General features: G+C 50.8%; 2 protein-coding genes across 4 annotated transcripts; one reads left to right on the forward strand and one right to left on the reverse strand.

The window, feature by feature from the left end:
• The first annotated feature begins 764 nt into the window (after positions 1–764).
• Positions 765–6,775, forward strand: SNX21 (sorting nexin family member 21). Of its 2 annotated transcripts, XM_025470264.3 has the most exons (4): positions 765–852; positions 1,163–1,430; positions 1,863–2,020; positions 5,732–6,775. In XM_025470264.3, exons 2-4 carry the CDS (start codon positions 1,169–1,171, stop codon positions 6,404–6,406), a joined length of 1,095 nt encoding a protein of 364 aa, XP_025326049.3. In that variant the 5' UTR covers positions 765–852; positions 1,163–1,168; the 3' UTR covers positions 6,407–6,775. The 2 variants fall into 2 exon arrangements, with proteins under 2 accessions (XP_025326049.3, XP_048956363.1); XM_049100406.1 differs by lacking the exons at positions 765–852; positions 1,163–1,430; positions 1,863–2,020 and adding an exon at positions 2,047–5,562.
• ACOT8 (acyl-CoA thioesterase 8) lies at positions 6,772–20,458 on the reverse strand. 2 transcript variants are annotated; one of them, XR_007405508.1, is made up of 7 exons: positions 20,229–20,458; positions 18,808–18,944; positions 11,451–11,676; positions 9,099–9,256; positions 8,389–8,583; positions 7,499–7,732; positions 6,772–7,006 (listed from the first exon to the last, which is right to left on the reverse strand). XR_007405508.1 is itself a non-coding variant. In XM_025470261.3 (6 exons), exons 1-6 carry the CDS (start codon positions 20,345–20,347, stop codon positions 6,888–6,890), a joined length of 954 nt encoding a protein of 317 aa, XP_025326046.3. In that variant the 5' UTR covers positions 20,348–20,458; the 3' UTR covers positions 6,772–6,887. The 2 variants fall into 2 exon arrangements, 1 of the variants encoding a protein (XP_025326046.3); XM_025470261.3 differs by lacking the exon at positions 7,499–7,732.
• Between the last annotated feature and the right edge of the window lie 108 nt (positions 20,459–20,566).

Here is a 20,566-nt window from a genome sequence, read left to right on the forward strand (position 1 = left end):
TATCTGCCCTGCTAGGGACTGATCACGAGGGCTTTTGACAGGAAGTGACAATTAATTCTTTCTGACCTACTCCTGCCCTCCCGATAAAAGGTAAAACACAGCCCTTCAGGGAAGTTGCTGAGATTACCAGGCCTTCTGTATCGGAAAAGAACAGAATGAGGAACTCATAGCTGCAAGTCCCCACACTCAGAAACCTCTGGCAAGCTGTGTGACTCTGGGCAAATAACTCTGCCTTTCTGGATCTCACTTCCCCGTTTATTACTTCCTATGTGTGAGGCTCAAATGAGATTTTAAGAACCTGTGAACACTGTAGAAACAATAATCGCTACGTGACTGATGGATATGTCAGCCCCAGGTCTGCGCCAGGCACTGGATCAGGGTCCTTCCAAGAACCAATTACAAAATTAGTACTAGTTTGAAATGTTCCTGTTTCACACAGGAGAAAACCTAGGTTCGAAGTCAGACTCCAACTCGGATAGCATGTCTTCCCTTGGCCTCAATTTTTTTCACCGGAGTGATGGGCCTCCCGCTGTCGCCTGACTTTGGAAAGTTGGGAGTGCTGGATGGATGGAGACTGTGGGATAGATTGGGGCCCGCCGGGGCAGGCCGGGTCTTCGGGATGGGTGGGAGGATTCACGGAGGCTGGGAGCCCCTGCGGATTGGGTACGATCCCGCAGGAGGGCTGGGGTTCGCCCAGGCCTACCCAGGATTCCCAAGTCCCTCCCGGAGCGGAGGGCCCGGGATTCCCGGGAGGCTCCGGGGAGCGGGCGGGGCCGGGGGCGGGGCGGCGGCAGGAAGCGGCCGGAGCGGCGCTGGGAGCGGCCTGGGCCCGGCGAAGCCCGGCCGGCCTCGGTAAGCTGCCGGGGCTGCAGCCCGGCCCCCGGGGTACCGTGCGCCCCTGAGCGCAGGAGGGAGAGACGCGCGAGCGGGCGGGAGAGACGAGGGGAGCCTCGCGGCCTCTCCCGGCAAGAGCGCGGCCCTAAGTCTGCGCGGGGAGTGGGGGGCGGCGACGCCCGCGGCCCGCGGGACCCCCAACGGGCTGGGGCGGGGCCTCCGCGGCGCCCCTCCCCCCGCCGCCTGGGCCCCGCCCCTCCTCCCCGCGCGGGGCCCCGGGTCTCCCTCCCGCCCCCGCCCAGGACCCAGCGTGGCGCGCTCCCCCCAGGGTGCCATGGCCTCGCGGCTCCTGCACCGGCTGCGGCACGCCCTGGCCGGCGACAACCCGGGGGAGGCGGCGGCCGGCCCGGAGGCCGAGCAGTTCCCGGAGAGCTCGGAGCTGGAGGACGACGACGCCGAGGGCCTGTCCTCCCGCCTCAGCGGCACCCTCAGCTTCACCAGCGCCGAGGACGAAGAGGACGAGGACGACGAGGACGACGGGGAGGTTGGCCCCGACCCCCTGCCCTCCGGGGACGGGGCATCGGGAGAAGATGCAGGCGAGTTCCCGAAGACAGAGGCGGGAACCCCGGGGCTCCATTAGGCCTCCACCCTAGCCCTGTTCCCCAGCCACCTCTTGGCTGTGTGACCTTGAGAGAGTCACAACACCTCTCTGAGCCAAGTTTTCCCTCGTGTCAAATGGGGTAAATCACTCCCACCTCGAGGCTGCTGCGGGCATTAAACGTACAGGGTCTGGGATACAAATCGTAATAATGTGCTTGCCATGTTTTGCGGGATGGAGGTATTTAGAGCCTACTATCTGCCAGGCATGGTTTTGGCACCTGGCCCCTCTCTGGCCCTCAGTTTCCATTTATGTCAAATGGAAATAAAGCCTATCTCACCTGTTGGGAGGATGAGGGTGGGCATCATACACAGTTTATGTCTAACTTAGCCCCAGGCCCACTGATGTGACTGGTCGTGTGCTCATGCAGAACGGAGCCCCCCACCTGATGGGCAGCGGGGCAGTCAGCCCCTGGCAAGGCAGTTGCAGGATTTCTGGAAGAAGTCCCGGAACACCTTGGTGCCCCAGCGGCTGCTCTTCGAGGTGACCAGCGCCAACGTGGTCAAGGACCCACCCTCCAAGTACGTGGTGAGTGAGGGCCCAGGAACTCCTGGGCTGTGAGTCTAAGTCTGGCTAAGAGAAAGGGAGGAAAGACTCCCAACTTCCTGCAGCGGTGGGGGGCTGTGGGGCGTGGCTATATAGTTATAAATGGTCATCTCATTTTAGAAATGGGGAAACTGAGGCCAGAAAGGGGATGTAACTTGATCAAGTCCTTAGGCAAATGACAGCTTTCTGAGGGATTATGGACCTGCCCCCATCCTGGTTTGGAGACTAAGAAAACTGGTGTGTGCGCCCCACCCCCACCCCAGATTTTGCAAACCCTAGCAAAATACAAGATATACAGAAAAGAATATTATGTGGGTCAGACCTGAGACCCAAGTTGCATTGGTTAGTGGCTAAAACGGGTTTTCGATCCAGACCTTGATTCAAACTCTACTTTTTCCCAGCTGTTTGACCTGGGGTGAGATGTGTAACCTTGGTGACCCTCTTTCCTCATTTCAGCGGTGAGGATAAAGCAGAGAATTGTTGCAGAAATTAAACGAGACAGAAAAAAAAATAAAATAAAATAAAAAATAAACGAGACAGAGATGCCCAGGTGGCTCAGCAGTTTAGCACTGCTTTCGGCTCAGGGCATGATCCTGAGTGCCAGGATCAAGTCCCACATCGGGCTCCCAGCATGGAGCCTGCTTCTCTCTCTACCTGTCTCTGCCTCTCTCTGTGTCTCTCATGAATGAATAAATAAAATCCTTAAAAAGAAAAAAAAAATGAGATAGTGCAGAGAGAGCCCTTAGCACTGTGCCTGGCGTTATGAAGTGCTTGATAAAATGGTAGCTCCATTATCCTGACTTAACTTTGGCTTGAAAATGTCTGGCATCTAGGACCTGTTGTGGCCTCCTTACAGCCCAGGTGAATCAGTCCCCAGGCACCCACAGTGTACACAGTAATCTTGTTCTGACAGCTAGATTTAGGGGGTAGGTGGGGTTGGGATGAAGAGCAGTGTGGGGGAGGGCCTTGGAGTCTAGTTTTCCTTGCCATGGAAGGGAGAAGCTGGCATGGGAGAATGAGGTCTGCCAGTCCTGAAACCCAGCCTGACCTGGCCAGTCCTGGCAGACTCAGACTTCCTTCATCTTCACCACCCTCCTCCATTTCTGACTCAGCAGGAAAGGGGCCTGGAGCCCTGTCCCACATCTGGGCCTCTCCATTCCTTTCTGCTGCTGTTAGTCAACGAGGGCCACGCCCATGGGGTGACTGCTCCAATTTGAGCAGGGATTGACTCTGATGATCTAGTCTTAAGTGGCAAGAGTCCCAGCCAGGCGTCATGCACAGGAAAGGGACCCTGAGGAGCAGCCGAGCAGCAGGGAAGTATGGGGTGAATCTGGGAAGAGAATGACAAGATAGAGCAGGAGGGCCAGATATGCCCTGGCCCATGTCTGGGGAGACAAGTCCCCTCCTCTGTCCAATGGGACCCTAAATTCCCGATTTAACTTTTCCTGGGGGTTGAAAGCCCAGGCTGTGGAATTAAGCAGGCCTGGCTATTTCCCAGCTGTGACTTAGAGGACATCTTTGAGCCCTTTGTCCCTCGTGGAGCCCACTTCCTCTGCTGTCAAACAGAGGCAGGGACTCCTTACTTACTGTGCTTCATAGTAAAGTGCCCAGCACAGCACATCATGGCACAGGGCAGGTGCTCAGTTAATGGAGCTACTGTTATTATTTTCTATCTTGGCAGAACATTACAAAGGTCAGATGATAATGGATATAAAATGTTTCCTTTCTGCCCAAAACTTAAAAATAAAAGTAAAAGCTACATGAATATAAGGGGTCATTTTAGACAATGCTTCCTGAAGTATATTTTGCAGGAAACTGGTTTCCTGGAATGTTAATAACTGTTTCTTAAAAAAAAAAAAAAAAAAAAAAAAAAAAAAAAAAAAAAATGAAGCCACTATGTTTTGGGACTGCAGAATTGAATGAGAGTAAAATAAATTTCTTAAAGATTAAACTTTTTAATCCTTGATTTTTTTTAAGATTTTATTTATTTATTCATGAGACACACAGAAAGGGAGAGAAGCACAGACACAGTCAGAGGGAGTAGCAGGCTCCATGCAAGGATCCCGATGCGGGACTCGATCCCGGGACTCCAGGATCACACCCTGGGCCGAAGGCAGGCATCACTGCTGAGCCATCCAGGGATCCCCAACCCTTGATATTAATGTACTTTGAGAGAAGCAAAGAATAGACCAGAGGTGGCTAGAATATTGGTGGTTTCAAAGAACAAATTTGAGAGAGAGAAGTCGGGGTTTGATGTTAGCATGCCTTCACCATATCATGCCTCACTAACCTTTTTAAACCTGGTGGGTCAACATTATTACAGAGTAATCTATATTCCGGTGCTCAGACCTCGGGGAAGCTTCATGGTCATCTTGATCAGCGTTTCTCAAACATCAGTCATTTCAGTGCCACCTTCATGATTCCTGTCCTAGCTAAATACTACTTGTATCATCCCTTGCTTACCATTTTTCTTTAAGTCCATCTATTTTTTTTCATAAGTTTAAAAGACTTTAAAGCACTACTGTGTGTGGAAAGCCTTGCTTGCCAGAAAAAGAACCATAAAAATTAATTGATTAAATCCAATAAAAGCAGTGAAAATGAAAACTCATTAAAACCCTGCATGAATGCTGTTGCCTGAAGACCCAGACCTGAGATTTGTTTCCTAGCTCTTTTTTCTTTTTTAAGATTTTATGTATTTATTCATGAGAGGCAGAGAGAGAGAGAGAGAGAGGCAGAGACACAGGCAGAAGGAGAAGCAGGCTCCATGCAGGGAGCCCAACGTGGGACTTGATTCCGGGTCTCCAGGATCAGGCCCTGGGCTGAAGGCGGCACTAAACTGCTGAGCCACCTGGGCTGCCCCTGTTTTCTGGCTCTTTTCTGAAAGTGGAGATGAGAAGTGTTGGAGAAGTGCATTTTAAAAACTAAACTGAGAGCTTCTCAGCTTGTAGTCAGGATCCAAAGAGAATTAGGGGGGAGTCATCTCCTGTCTCTGATTCAGTATTACTCCAGCACATACCACCTAAAATCTCAGGACCAACATCTATATATTTTCTAAGTGGACGGACACTGACCTAGGCCAATGTTTCATTCACTAGAGAGGAAAGGAAACCCAAGGGGGTACTGCTTTGCAGATGACACACCGAGAGGGAATAGCTGACCAGGGGTTAGGACCTGAGCCCAGGCCCTGATGTCCTGTTCACAATGATAGCTATTGGGGCTATCTGAAGACCTCTCCTCTGGTCTGGTTTGGAATAACCTGGCTCTGGATGTGGGGGCTCTGTGTCCAGAGTGGAACAAAGTCCCAAGCTGGTCTTGAAGGCTGGTTCAGAGGCCCAGGAGATCAGCCTGGGTTCCAGCTCGCAACTGGTTTACCAGAGGGGCTGTCAGAAGAGCGAACTACCCGATCAGAAGGGAGTGCTCCCTGGAAGGGGCAAAAAGGGCTGGCAGCTCCAGGCACTGAAGCTCATCTCTGTCTTTCTCTCCCTGTGCTGCCTTGGGCGTGGGTCGTTTCAGACGAGCCTCAGGTAAGATGAAGCTGGGCTACCTGGCTGCTGCCCCTGCAGCTCCCACCCTCCCAGGCCCAGTCTCTGGAGCAAAGGGAAGAAGTGGGTGAACACAGTTTGAGGTGTGGGTGTGGGGAGGGAAGGGACGCATAGACAACTCACACCTGTCCTGACCCCACCCTCCCCACAGCTCTACACCCTCGCCGTGATGGGTCCAGGGCCACCCAGTCGCCAGCCGGCCCAGATCTCTCGCCGCTACTCGGACTTTGAGCGGTTGCACCGAAACCTGCAGCGACAGTTCCGGGGCCCCATGGCTGCCATCTCATTCCCCCGGAAGCGCCTGCGCCGGAATTTTACCGCAGAGACCATTGCCCGCCGCAGCCGGGCCTTCGAGCAGTTTCTGAGCCACCTGCAGGCAGTGCCTGAGCTGCGCCAGGCCCCAGACCTACAGGACTTCTTTGTGCTGCCTGAGCTGCGGCGGGCACAAAGCCTCACCTGCACCGGCCTCTATCACGAGGCTCTCGCACTCTGGGCCAACGCCTGGCAGCTGCAAACCCAGCTGGGCACCCCCTTGGGCCCTGACCGCCCTCTGCTGACCCTGGCTGGGCTGGCCGTGTGCCACCAGGAGCTGGAGGACCCTGGGGAGGCCCGGGCGTGCTGCGAGAGAGCCTTGCAACTGCTGGGGGACAAGAACCCCCACCCTCTGTTGGCACCCTTTCTGGAGGCCCATGTGCGGCTCTCCTGGCGGCTTGGCCTGGACAAGCGCCAATCTGAGGCCCGGCTCCAGGCCCTGCAGGAGGCGGGCCTGACCCCCACACCACCCCCCAGTCTCAAAGAATTGCTCATCAAGGAAGTACTGGACTGACCTTGCCTAGACTTCAGGCCACTGTGGGGAGAGGCACTGCCCAAGGACAGGGGGCTGGCGGGCAGTGAGTATGACAGCTGGGAAGCTGGGGGTGGGGTGCTGGGAACCCCTAGAAGTCCTATGGAGAATCTATAGTAGACCAAGGAAACCTGTTCTTTCTGTTGAGCTGGACTCAGGACAAGCTTCAGCTGGGGTTGCCCTGGGATGGTGCAGGGAGGAAGTCTGCTGCAGCTCATGAACGCCTGGGGACTAAGCCCCAGGGTAGGTCAGTGTTCCCTCTTCCTTGGCCAGAGGGCCAGGGATTCTGCCTCCAGAGTCCTGGAGTAGGGCTGCGGTCTGGCCCGGGGGAATTAAAGGCCGGCAGCTCCAGTGGTACTAGTCTCTTTATTGGGTTTGCGGACAGAAGGCCCAGCCCTCGACTGTAGGAAGTTGCGGGGAGAGGGGCAATCCTTGAAGCCCTAGGCCGAGCTGGTCCCTCTGGCTACAGCTTGCTCTTTGAGGCCCAGGGCTTCACTCGGATCACACCCTCCTGGGCACAGGACACAGCCAGGACGCCATCCCGACGCCACAGCCGCCCTTGGACCAGCCCCCGGGAGCCACCTGTAGGTGAGGAGAAGGGTGAGAAGGGCATTCTCTCTCCTTCACAGCACAGCCAACATGCTCCTTGAAAAGTGTCCAGCCCATCTGGCTGCCCCATACAAGGGCACACCAAGTGTTGTGGCTTCTCCCAACTCTAAGTGGCCCTTTATGAGCCTAGTATGGATTGTCCCTGGGGGTAACTCCTGTGGGAACCTCACTTGACAGTTTAAAAGCACTTTCACATATCCACTGGCTTCCTCAAAAAGCTCACAGGGGGAAGAATTCTGAGGGCAGTCTGGGGTCAGAAGCTTGGCTAAATAGATCCACCCCACCCTGGCCACTTGTGGTAGGAAACCTGGCAGTTCCCTAATAAATCAAACCGGGGCCTCCAGGGTGGTAATTCACCAAAAATACCCCTATCTTCACCCCTAGCAGGAAAAAGGGGGTTGGAGAGGGCCTGGGGCCATCACATCTGGCCTCCCTCCCTCCCTGCCTGGAGGCTCCCTTACTAGCCTTGGGCCTGAGTAGAAGAAGCCACTGGTCCCCCTGATGCAGAGTAGAGCTTAGTTCTCCTAGTAGCCAAGTGAAGCAGGCCTCAGCCCATTTTCCAGATGAAGACACTGAACTCCACAGAGCCTCAGGTACTCGGCGATGAGGAGCTGGCCAAACTCGACTCTATGTGTCCTAACTCCCAAGTTTGCTGATCCTGTGTGGTGACGCTATTGGTTCTGGAGAGTTCCCCTTCCCCTGAGGAGAGAATCCCTTTCGTTCTGTTCCTGTTTTACAGAGCAAGGCCTTTTTTCATTTGAAATGTACTTCCCAGGAGAGGAGCCCAGGGCTCTGAGACTAGGCGGTGATGAACTAGTCTGGGCTTCTCTGTGAACTAACAAGCAGCCAAGTGGCGGAACCCTTAGAGAGTACGGAGGACCCTGAACCCCACCCAGATGGTTAATCAGCACTATTGCTCGAAGACCTGCTTAAAAATAGTTTCCTGGATTTCATCCAAGACCTGCTGAGTCAGAATCTTGGGGGTGAAATCTGAGAATCTATTTTGAAAAAGCTCCCCCAACTGGCAATCTGATGTGCCACCAGGTTCAGATACCACAGCTCTAGGGGTATCTAGAATAAATAAAAACAAATAGGGGACCCTATTTGTTTAGATGGAGAAACAGGCTAAGAGAAAAGCTGGGACTTTCCCAGGATCACACAGAGAATCTGAAGTGCTTCTGGGACCAGAACTGGGTCTCTCCTCCTCCCTGCATATTAGAGAAATGAAGCTGACCCCTTTCAAGCCTCACACTGGAAGACAAGAATGCCAGAGCCTAGGGGGGCAGGATCAGAGAAAGCAGGCTTCCTGCCCTCCCCCCACCTCAATCCCTTGTCCCATGTGGCCCCGTACTCACCAGCCCAGGGGCTCTCACACTCATAGAGCATCCAGTGGTCAGCTCGGAAGGGAGTGTGGAACCACATGGAGTGGTCCAAAGAGACCATGAAGTGCACCTTGTACTGCCACTGGTGAGGCAGCAGCGCTGTGCCCAGGAAGGCGTAGTCCGAGATGTAGGCAGCCACGCAGCAGTGCATCTTCATGTCGCCCTCCCCTGCAACATGTGCCTGTCCCGTCAGCCCCGCACTCCTGGGCTTTATAGCTCAGGACCTGCAGAGAGGCGGGCCTAGAGGGGCTGCCATGCACAGATATGTAGACTGCATAAGGGCACCTGGCCCCAGGTATATGAGCCAGGTAATAAAGGAGGTAGGGAGGGGCAGAGGGCAGGGGTAGGTGAGGACTGAATTCCAGTCTTCCCTCCCTAAGTCTCCCACACTCCGCCCCCTAAGGGGTGTCTTCCAGCTTGCACAGAGCTACCATAAGGTTAGCAGGGGTCCTGGAGAATCTCGGCAAAGCACCTTGCTTCCCCAGAAAGGGCCTACATTGAGGTTAATATAGTCACCTCCCCTTTATCCTCACATAAGTGGCCAAGAGAAGCCAACTTCCCCATCACGCCAACAAGGAAACAGGCCCAGAGAGGGGAAGTAACATGCTCAATGCCACAAAGGGCATACGAGGTCCAGGCCTAGTCCCTGAAGTGTTTTCTTCTAGTCCTTGGGGTCCTCTTACCAATGTAGCCCCGGGCTCGCACCCAGAACATCTGCTTAGGCTCCATGCTCTGCAGCTGGCTCAGGGTAGGCGGGTTTACTGGCTTGATCTCAATGGGCACCTCCTTGGCAGCAATTCGGTTCAGTCCTACTCGGTACTTCTCTTGGAGGTTGGGGTCCCTGAAAGTAAAGGGGAAAGGGAGACCCTCTCTGAGCTGCTTCTGTGGCCCCTTCCTTCCTCCATGGGGGCTCCTGACTTTTCCCCACAGCTCCCCTTCCATCCAACAGGCAGAAGAGCATAGTGTCTGAATCCCTTCTTTGCCGTGTATGAGCCCTGTGAACTTAAGTTTGTAACCTCCCTGAACCTATCTTCCCATCTGCAGAATGTAGGTAATGACAGCAACCTATCTAACACTGCAGGGTGGCAAGGTGGACCCCGTAAGAGGCACTGCCCTAAGCATTTCACATGTCGTGACTACCTCGTCATAACAACCCTGTAAGACAATGCCACCATCATCATCCCCATCTGATAACTGAACTGAACTAAGCACTGGGGAGTCCAAGAAGCTTGCTCAGGAAGTGGAGAAAGCAGGATGTGGACCCAAGTGGTCTGGTTCCATGGTTCAAGCTTTTACCCACTTCGCTATTCACAACTTTCAGGAAGCAGGCTGCACAACCTGGAGCCTCGGACTGGCCTACCTAATCCTCAGCAATTGGGAAGACTGTGTTCCCGGAAGGAAAAGCCCATCTCCAGGGAAGCCCCTCCACCCAGTAGCAACCACTCCGAGTGCTCTTCACCAGGGTTTCCATTTTCACCCCCACCCTCTAGGTCTGCCTGTCCTGCAGACCTTATGTGACGATGGCATGTTCTGTATCTGCACTGTCCACTCTGCTAGCTGACCTTATGTGACGATGGCATGTTCTGTACCTGCACTGTCCACTCTGCTAGCTGCAAGCCACATGTGGCTACTGAGTGCTTGAAGTGTGGCTACTGTGACCGACAGAATTGTTGATTCTACTGAATGTTACTTTAATATAGCCACATGTGGCTAGTGGCTTCCTTGGATAGCACAGCTCTCTATTTAGGGACCTTTAAGAATGATGTCCTCCTTTCATCTCAGCAAACATTTTTAGCTCTGAGAGCAGACCAGGCTCTGTGCTTATTCCTCTCTAATGGTAGTGGTATAACTACAATTCACTGAGCTGTCACAAAGTGATTTATTGTCTTTTACCTCACTTAATCCTCATAGCAGCTTTATGAGGTAGGAATTACAATTAGCACCCTTTTATAACCGTGAACAGAGGCTCAGAGTGGGAAAGCAAGTTGCTCAACCTCACACAGCCAGCAGAAAGAGTCTAGATTTGAACCCAGGCCTTTACCAAATGATCAAACCCACATCTATCCCATCAATAATCTGCTGCCTCCCCAGCATGCAGCACAGGACAGGGGAGCTCTCCTTATGATACAGCTGTGAGGTAGCCAGGACAAACATAGCCAGTCCCAATTTTTAGACAAAGAACCAGGTCTCTGACAGGCTGGGAAGTTGGGCAAAGTCACACAGCAGCAGGTGAGTACTAACAGAGGCACAGACCTAGCCAGAACCCATGTGTCGGGATCCCTGGGTGGCGCAGCGGTTTGGCGCCTGCCTTTGGCCCAGGGCGCGATCCTGGAGACCCGGGATCAAATCCCACGTTGGGCTCCCGGTGCATGGAGCCTGCTTCTCCCTCTGCCCATGTCTCTGCCTCTCTCTCTCTCTGTGACTATCATAAATAAATAAAAAAAATTAAAAAAAAAAAAAAAAAAGAACCCATGTGTCGTCCTGTGTCAGGACCCAGAGCTCTTTTCACTGCCCCAGCATTTTTCCAACTTTATTAGCTGTGATCCAAGAAAGGAATATGTTTCACCAGGTGATACGGAAAATATTTAACACACACTAAAGAAAAGGTAGCAGGGACTGTCACTCTCTGCCAGGTATTACCTCCTAGGCTGCTGGACCATGAGTGATTCCCAAAGGAGGAGAGGGATCACTCAAGGCCTGGAGAGGTATATACCATGTGATTAGAGAAGTATTTCAAAATTTTAACAACCAGGAAAGCTGCAATAGTACCCGAACTGGCTGAATCATACACTCTGCCTTTATAGCCTTACCTGACACACTTGCCTGTGCCCCATACTTACACCAGAGAGACACCCAACGGAAACTCAAGTTTTACAGAAGGGGTCTTACCCTTAAGGCACACAATACGCTCCAGTATCTGTGTTGTTTTGTTTTGTTTTGTTTTGTTTTAAATACCAGTCAAGACCCACTAAAGGATTCTATGACCTACTCACAGATGACAACTGCAGTTGTCCCAGAGCCTCGGGGTCTCTTACCTTAAATACTGGTCGATGAGGGCCTCATGGTCAAGCAGCTGTTCAGGCGGGGGCACATTGGGCATGGAAAACTGGTGCTGCGCAGGGCTGGGCTGAGTCTGCTGGAAGGAGGCCTGGCAGATGAATATGGGCTTGCCGTGCTGCACAGCCTTCACAGAGCGTACTGAGAAGCTCGTCCCTGTTCGTGTCCGCTCCACCTGGTACAGCACCGGCACTTTTGGGTCCCCTGCGGGGAACACAAGTGACACAGTGAGTCCTAGGAAGCCACCAGAGGAGCAGTCATCGTCACCATGGCTGGACAGTCACCTCTGCTACTTGTATTCTGTTCCTTTTCGGCCCAGTAGTCCCTAACTGAGGCCTGCTAGGGCCCGGGGACTAGGGGTACAACAAGTACCAGCACCTGTCACTGGGCACTCCAGCACAAGTGGAGCTCCTCTCTCTCAACAGCACAGAACACAGGGACATTGCCATGTTCCCTGCATTTGCATACTGTCCCTGCCGCTCACTGGCTGTGTAGCCTTGGAAAAAGAAATCCCTGAGCGCTTTACCCATCTGTAAGATAGGGATCATCAGTGCTTGTACTTCTCAGTATTTTAAGGAGAATTAAATCAGTCATAGTTGCAAAGCATTTAAAATAGTGTCCAGCACACAGTAAGTGCTCTATATGTTTGTTAAAGAAAATAAGTCATCCCAGCTTTTGTCTTGCTTCCATCTGTGACTGGGGGATCTTGTCATGAGTCCAGGACTATTCTTTAGATCAGAGGTCAGCAACTCTGGCCTGCTACCTTCTTTTTTTTTTTTTTTTTTTTTTTGAACAAGCAAAAGCTATTTCTTCAGAGTTTAGTATAGCAAGGGAGTCAGTTACCATCACTTATGTCTGGCAGAAACTCAAAGGCAGGCAAAGGAGTGGGAAAGCATTATTGTGAAAAAAAAGATTCACACTATACCACAACTGGAGGCTGTTGGCATGAGGAATCTGTAGGGAAGCTAATTAGAAGCAGGGCATCCTATATAATTGGAGAGGTATGCATATTTGGCTTTCTCTGGTTGGTTCTAAGTTGGAAGTGGGGACAAGAATTAGAGAAGCTATCAGCTTTTAATCAAGTCTTTGGTGTTTGGGGCTGATTATTACAGGGGCTATGCTCTGGCTTCCCGGACTGGTTGATAGGGATGGTGGCCTGACTTCCTACAAGTCTGACATATAGACAGTGGGTTGGCTTCCTGTGCTGCTTGCTGCCAACTACGGATGAGTTCTATCTTTTTTTAAAGATTTATTTAGGGGCACCTGGTAGCTCAGTCAGTTAAGCAATTGCTTTTGGCTCAGATCATGGTCCCAGACTCCTGGGACCCTGTTCAGTGGGGAGTCCGCTTCTCTCTCTCCCTCTGCCTGCCACTCCCCCTGCTTGTGCTCTCTTATGCTCTCTAATAAATCAAGTCTTTTTAAAAAAAGCTTTATTGGGCAGCCCAGGTGGCTCAGCAGGTTAGCGCCACCTTCAGCCCAGGGCATGATCCTGGAGACCTGGGATCGAGTCCCATGTCCGGCTCCCTGCATGGAGCCGGCTTCTCCCTCTGCCTGTGTCTCTGCCTCTCTCTCCCTCTCTGTGTCTCTCTCATGAATGAATAAATAAAATCTTTTTAAAAAATGAAAATAAATAAAAAAGATTTATTTATCTATTGGTGGAGGGAGAAAATCTTCAAGCAGACTCCACGCTGAGCACAGAGCCCAACATGGGGCTCAATATCATGATCTCACGACCCATGATATCATGACCTGAGGAGAAACAGAGTCGGCTGCTCAAACAACTGAGCCGACTGAGCCTCCCAGGCACCCCAGAGTTCTCTTTTTATATATGGCCTAGCCATCATTTGTCTCTTCATTCTCTCAGGAAAAACCATCGTCAGTCACTTTGTCCTAGATGCGAACAGCAGTCACTTGGCCCTTCTCTCTTGGGTGTCTGCAACCCCAGTGTAGTATGGAAGTCACTGGCTCTGCATTGAGGCCTATTAGTTAGTCCTCAACAAACTGGTCTGGAGGGTTTTGGGGAAGAGAGAGTCTCCTTGGTGTCCCTGAAGTCCTTCAGTGTCTCTCTGATTCGGGCCGATGTTGGAGAACTCGGACACCTTAGCAGTGAGACATCTTGGGGATGATTTTCAATATTCAGACAAAGAAGCAGATCTCCAGAGGTGTTGCTTCCTCCACCATCATCCAAATGAGAAGCCCACCAGGCACTAGAGGCTCATTCAACAGCAATATACATCACCATCTGAAGCTGGTTGGTTTGCTCAGCAGCCTGCTGGCTGGCAGTGCCAAAGGGGCATTTTTATCAGAATGGGTGTTCTTCAAGGTTGAAGGCCTTTAGGAAGGGCTTCCCAAAAGTCTAGATCCTAGAAATAGCTACATGTGCAGTCTGATTTCAGGAGCTGGAAAGGAACCCTCCTTTCCCTACCAGCAAACTTAAAAAAGGAGAAGGAAAAAAAAAAAAAAAAAAAGGCTCTAATCCAATCCTTAGGCTGTAGCTAAAACATAGTACTTCCAGTTACTAGTGATTTACTTTTCAGTGTGAATGAATTCCAGACCTGTTCTTGGCCACTGTTATTGGAACAGAGTAGATAGGCCCTGAAATATATTGAAGGAAGGGGACAAATGGTTGTGGAGTGACTGCTGGATACCAGGTGGCATTAAAAACTAGAGCAGGTTGGGGTGCCTGGGTGGCTCCGTCAGTTAAGCATCTAGCTGGATTTCAGCTCAGATCACGATCTCAAGGTTGTGATAGAGACCCCTTCTCCCACTGCACTGAGCTCCATACTCAGCAGCAAGCCTGCTTAAAAATTCCCCTCTGGGGGGCAGCCCGGGTGGCTCAGCGATTTAGGGCCACCTTCAGCCCAGGGCGTGATCCTGGAGTTCCGGGACCAAGTTCCACGTCAGGCTCCCAGCATGCAGCCTGCTTCTCCCTCTGCCTGTGTCTCTGCCTCTTTCTCTTTCTCTCTCTCTGTCTCTCATGAATAAATAAATAAAATCCTTAAAAAAAAAGAATTCCCCTCTGCATACCCCACCAACACAGTCACTCCCTAAAATAAATAAATCTTAAAAAAAAAAAAAAAAAGACACTAAGGCAAGTTTTCTCCAGTGGGTCTCACAATAGCTATGCAAAGTAAGTTTTATCTCCATTGAACAGATGAGGAAACTGATGCTATTAATAACATTTTCCTGACTACACATAAGCCCATTTACATATTGTCTGTTGTTGCCTTTGCCCTAAAAAATCTGAAATATTTTTTTTTCAAGAAGGCTCCATGCCGGTATTATGCTGAGTGAAATAAGTCAATTGGAGAAGGACAAACATTATATGGTCTCATTCATTTGGGGAATATAAAAAATAATGAAAGGGAATAAAGGGGAAAGGAGAAAAAATAAGTGGGAAATATCAGAAAGGGAGACAGAACATGAAAGACTCCTAACTCTGGGAAACGAACTAGGGGTGGTGGAAGGGGAGGTGGGCGGGAGGTGGGGGTGACTGGGTGGTGGGCACTGAGGTGGGCACCTGACGGGATGAGCACTGGGTGTTATTCTGTATGTTGACAAACTGAACACCAATAAAAATAAATTCATTAAAAAAAAAAAAAAGAAGGCTCCATGCCCAACATGGGGCTTGAACTCATGACCCTGAGATCAAGTGTCACATGCTCCACGGACTGAGCCAGCTAGGTGCTCCAACACATTAAATATTTTTTTATCTGGCCCTTTACAGAATAATGTTTGATGATTCAACTCTAGATTTGCCAACCTCTAAACCTATGCCAAGTCAGATGACTCCTGTACTACATTTTTCTATGTCTTTAGAGAAATACCTTAAAAAAAATTTGAACTATCATTTTATCCAGGATTTTTTTTTTTTAAAGATTTTATTTATTTATTCATGAGAGAGACAGAGAGAGAGGGGCAGAGACACAGAAGGAGGGAGAAGTAGGCTCCATGCCGGGAGCCTGATGTGGGACTCAATCCCGGGACTCCAGGATCACGCACACCCTGGGCTGAAGGCAGGCGTTAAACCGCTGAGCCACCCAGGGATCCCCCCTTATCCAGGATTTTTAAAAAAAGAATTGATATATGATAAATAGCCAAGGATAACAACCCCTACCCCAGCATCAAGCTGTCTTGCAACCTTTCAAGAAGCAGGTAAGGACACAAATGATTGGTGATTATTTTGAAATAGTAGCGTGGGCATGTCTCATTTCATGCTGCTCCTGGATGGAGACTTTCCAAGGAAAAAGATCCTTCCCCCAGAACCTGGTAGCTCTCCCCTGGTTTGAAATTAATTATCTCCCAAGACTGAAAGAGAATAGCAAAGGGGGGAGGACAGAGTATGGAGCTTGAAGAAATACACACTCAGGGGGATCCCTGGGTGGCGCAGTGGTTTAGCGCCTGCCTTTGGCCCAGGGCGCAATCCTGGAGACCCGGGATCGAATCCCACGTCAGGCTCCCGGTGCATGGGGCCTGCTTCTCCCTCTGCCTGTGTCTCTGCCCCTCTCTCTCTCTCTCTCTCTCTGTGTGACTATCATAAATAAATAAAAATTAAAAAAAAAAAAAAAAAAAAGAGATACACACTCAGGTTTAAATCCTGGCTCTGCCTCCCTGAACGCTCTGGGAGCTGGTTACATAACCTCTTCCGGTCCCTATTTCCTTAGAGGTGGAATGGTGGCAGGCAGGCATGCCCACCCCTCATGTTTACTTAGAAGGACCAAACAAGGGACACCTGGGTGGCTCAGTGGTTTAGCAGACATCTGCCTGAATGTGTTCCTGGGGTCCCAGGGTTCTGGGATTGAGTTCCACATTGGGCTCCCCGTAGGGAGCCTGCTTCTCCCTCTATGTCTCTGCCTCTCTGTGTGCCTCTCATGAATAAATAAGCAAAATCTTAAAAAAAAAAAAAAAAAAAAGGAGCAAACAAGATAAGGTACATAGCTATTCTCTTTATCATGCAAATTTTACTTATTCCTATAAGCTCCTCATCAAAAAATAGTTCTCATTTATGGAAAACCAGCAATAGTCCAGGGCCTGCACTAGATACTTTACCTGAGAAGACCCAGAATTCTTTCAGAAACAAAAGAAAGAAGCCCATTCAGAGGGATCAGGTAATGCCCTCATTGCCACAAAACAAAACAAAACTATCTCATTGGGCTAAAGGATTACTGTATCAAGGCCTAGCCCTTTTGGAGCTTACAATTAAACTGAAGAAGAGTCCATCTGCTCCCAGCTAGCATAAAGGTAAGAATGGGGCTGACCCCACAGTAAGTATTCAAATACTTTACAGAAATGATTGTCAGGGGGGCACCTGGGTGGCTCAGCAGTTGAGCGTCTGCCTTTGGCTCAGAGCCTGATCCCCGATTCCCAGGATCAAGTCCCACATTGGGCTTCCTGCATGGAGCCTGCTTCTCCTCCCTCTGCCTGTGTCTCTGCCTCTCTCATGAATAAATAAATACAATCTTTAAAAATAAAAAAAAAAGAAAGAAAGAAATGATTGTCAGGGAGTTACAGGCAACACCAGGATAGTGGGTAGTAGCATGGGTATGCAGTATGAATAAAAGGGTACACTATTATAACTACACTTGTAAAATGAAGGGGAAAACCTTCCTATTGTTTTCTTAATATAAATCGCATATTGTAAAATTCCATAGATTCTTCTCAGCTCATGGGACTGTGCAGAAGAATTGGAAGCATCTGCCTTAGGAGTGAGGAGAAGGGAGGGAAAGTGAGATTTTTATATTTCTCAAAAGAAAGCATGGGTTTTAAAGGATTGCTCTCTCGTTCCTTTATTTGATTCCAGAGCTACAAGCAGCTGTATGGATCTGGGGCTAGGCTCCTCTCCTTCTCCATTCTTCAGGTGGGATGAACCAAGCCTGGAAGAGATGGGGGATGGAGGTGGGGGTGGTAACTACTCAAGATGGCTTGGTGAGTTAGTGGCAAAGCTGAAACCAGACCCAAGGTTTCTTGATTTGCACACTGGTGCTCTCTTCTCCAAGCCAAGCTGCCTACTGCTGAACTCCTAGCACAGGTGACAGCATCTCTCGGAGGATCCAGTACAGTGCTTGGCACCAAAAGGTGTGTGAAGAATGAACAAAAAACCTGCAGGGAGTAGTTAAGCAACAGAATCTTCTGTCATTCCATGCCAGATAACAAGTCATGTGGAAAACAAAAGCAAAAGAAAAAATTAATTTCCTTACTACTTAAACCCATTGACAAGTCCTTGAAACAGGTAGAGTGATCTCTAGAGACTCAGCTGCCTCCAGGTGAGTACTTTGCTAAGGGCAAGAGGCAATCTTAGTTTAACATTACCCTGACCCTGTAGGATCCTGGAAGTCTTCTTTAGACACGTAGAAATTCCTTTGGAAACTTCCTTTATCTCTACCATATTGGCATGCTGCATGTTGGCAATCACCCAAGCATATGGCCCACCAATACACATCTGAAGGGTCTCATGACTCAGGCTTTTTAAGACAGGAATAAATGACCTTTTCCTAACAATAACTAGCCCCCTCAAGGTCCTGGAAACCTGACTTCTAAAATACCTTGGAAACTTGTGCTGTCCCTAACCCCCATCCAACTTGAAAGTATATAGTCATTTGTCACAATCCCAGTACAGCCTTTTCTGCCCAGAAGTCCTGTTCTCGTGCTCTAGTAAGACCACCTTCTTAGGGAAGCCTGGGTGGCTCAGTTAGTTAAGCATCCGACTCTTGATTTTGGCTCAGATCATGATCTCAGGATGCTCAGCAGGAAGTCTGCTTGAGATTCTCCCTCTCCCTCCTGCTCTCCTCCCCCCACTCTTTCTTTCTAAAAATAAATAAATCTTTAAAAACAAACAGACAGGGACACCTGGGTGGCTCAGTGGTTGAGCATCTGCCTTTGGCTCAGGTTGTGATCCCGGGGTCCTGGGATCTAGTCCCACATCAGATTCCCCGCAAGGGGCCTGCTTCTCCCTCTGCCTATGTCTCTGCCTCTCTCTCTCTCTGTGTGTCTCATGAATGAATAAATAAAATCTTTTTTAAGAAACAATAAAAATAAAAACAAACAAAATCATCTTTTTACACCAAACACATCTCAAGAATTCTTTCTTGATCATTTGCTCTGCCGCCAACATTTCCTCAACAAGCACTCAGTGATCTCATCCGTGTGAAGTCCAACACTCCTCTGGGCCCCAGACCTTGCTCCTCTCTAGGTTCCCCTGAGGGGAATCAACTGTCTCACTCTCCCCTCCCCCACCGCCCTTCCTCCCTCTTCCAGCCCATCAGCCCCCCAAGTCCAGGAACAAGTGGCTGCTGGGCCCTCAGGGTTGGGTTTGGGTATAAAGAGGGGATAGTTTACCTGTCCGTACAAAGTAACAGTGCAGAGAGTGCACATGGACGTCTTCACTCACAGACTTGGCTGCAGCCACCAGGGCCTGGCCCACAATCTGACCCCCAAACAGCCGCTGGGTTGTGGGTACCCAGTAATGTCTTCCTCTGTGGAGAGAGGGGAAAGCAGGAAATACTTGGGCCAAATCCTGCAACCATCCTATAGGGCAAGACCTCTCAACCTTATTGACGTCTGGGATCCTTCTGAAATCTGGTGAAAGCCATGGACCCTTCTCCCAGGCAAATACCCTTACTCTGCATACAGCATACATGTAACTTTAGTGCCTTCAAGACTGCCCAACCCTTCTGTGGGCTTCAGTTAAAGATAAGGAACCAGCTCTCTTCTTTTACCCAAAGAGAACAGGGATCAGAGAGGGAAAGTGACTTGAGTGAGGTCAGTCAACTTAAACATTGCCAGTCCTGAGCAGTGTCTGCGTCTTCTGCCCCCAAGTCCAGTGTTTCTTTCACTGCCGATTCCAGGATAAAGCAGAAGCCTCTCAAGGCCATAAGGGGACCAAGATGATCCCCAAGAGCTGCGGGCAGACTGCGTTCAGGCCTGCCACTTGGGCCTCTCAACTTTAGCCCAGTTCTTCCAAGAACTACAAAGGGTCCTAGAACTCAAAGGGTCCTCAGGCTTTAAGGGTAACCCTCTCGCGCACAGATGAGGAAATGAGGCCCTGGAACTCCAGCTTCCTACCACTGAGGCCAGCTCAGCTCCAACCTAGGTTAGCATTTAAAAAAAATATAATGCCTTCCAAGTAGCCCCTCCTAGTCATTTGCAATTCATTAAGTAGGGGGAAGTGAAACTCTAACATTTAAGATTGCCTCTGAAAAGCCAGTAGGAACCCTGACGGCCAAAACTATTAAATCCCTAGCTGCAGAAAAGCATTTAAGTGGTATCTGGAAGGAAACTGGCTCAGATCTCAGGGCAATGAGGTACTAGATCCAAGTGGTGGAAGGTGCGAGGTACGTAAAAGGAAAGAACAGTGAATATGCAAGAAGCTGCTTCTAAATTTTCAACCGGATCAGCTGCGTGCATTTAAGTGACCACCCTTTCTGGGCTGGCCCCTAGGGACAGGACTCCTCCAGAGAGCCTGCTGTGAAGGCTAGCTCAAGCCACCACTTCGTCTGCCCGGATGGCTAGGGCCTCCTAGTGGCGGGGCTGAGCAGACCTGGCGCGCACCGGAGGAAGCTAGGGCAGCGAGACCAGCCAGGTCTGTCAGGGACCAGTTCTCTCCCAGGCGCGGCAGAGCCTGCATCCTGCACAGAGCCCATCCCCGTCCGGGGGGCTATGAGCAGGAGGCAACGCGGTGGCGGCATCGAGGTCGGAAGTCTCTGTCCCAATGTGGGGGGTGGCGGGGGGAGGGGTGCGAGCCAGATGCAGCCGGCTACCTGAACAGATCCACGTCTAGCGGCTCGAGGTTGAGCACGCTGGTAACCAGGACGCTGCGGAGGTCCCCGGAGGGATCGCCGCCGCCCTGCTCATCCTCGGGAGCCTGCCGGGACGCCATGGGGTTCACGCGCGGCCGGCCAGAACACCGCGCTGAGCGGACACGAGGACACCCGCACTGAACGCCGACCTTCTTCCGGCAGCTTGCTCCAGTAACAGGAAATCGCCTCAAGGCCCCCCCGCCCAAGAAAGAGGGGTCCAAGTTATGATTGGTCGGCCCTCCTGTCAGTCTTCGCGAGAGGCGGGCTAGCTTTCTCTAGCGATTGGAGAAAATGAGTGC

This window comes from Canis lupus, chromosome 24 (genome assembly GCF_003254725.2).
Source record: "Canis lupus dingo isolate Sandy chromosome 24, ASM325472v2, whole genome shotgun sequence".
NCBI classification, from domain to species: domain Eukaryota; kingdom Metazoa; phylum Chordata; class Mammalia; order Carnivora; family Canidae; genus Canis; species Canis lupus.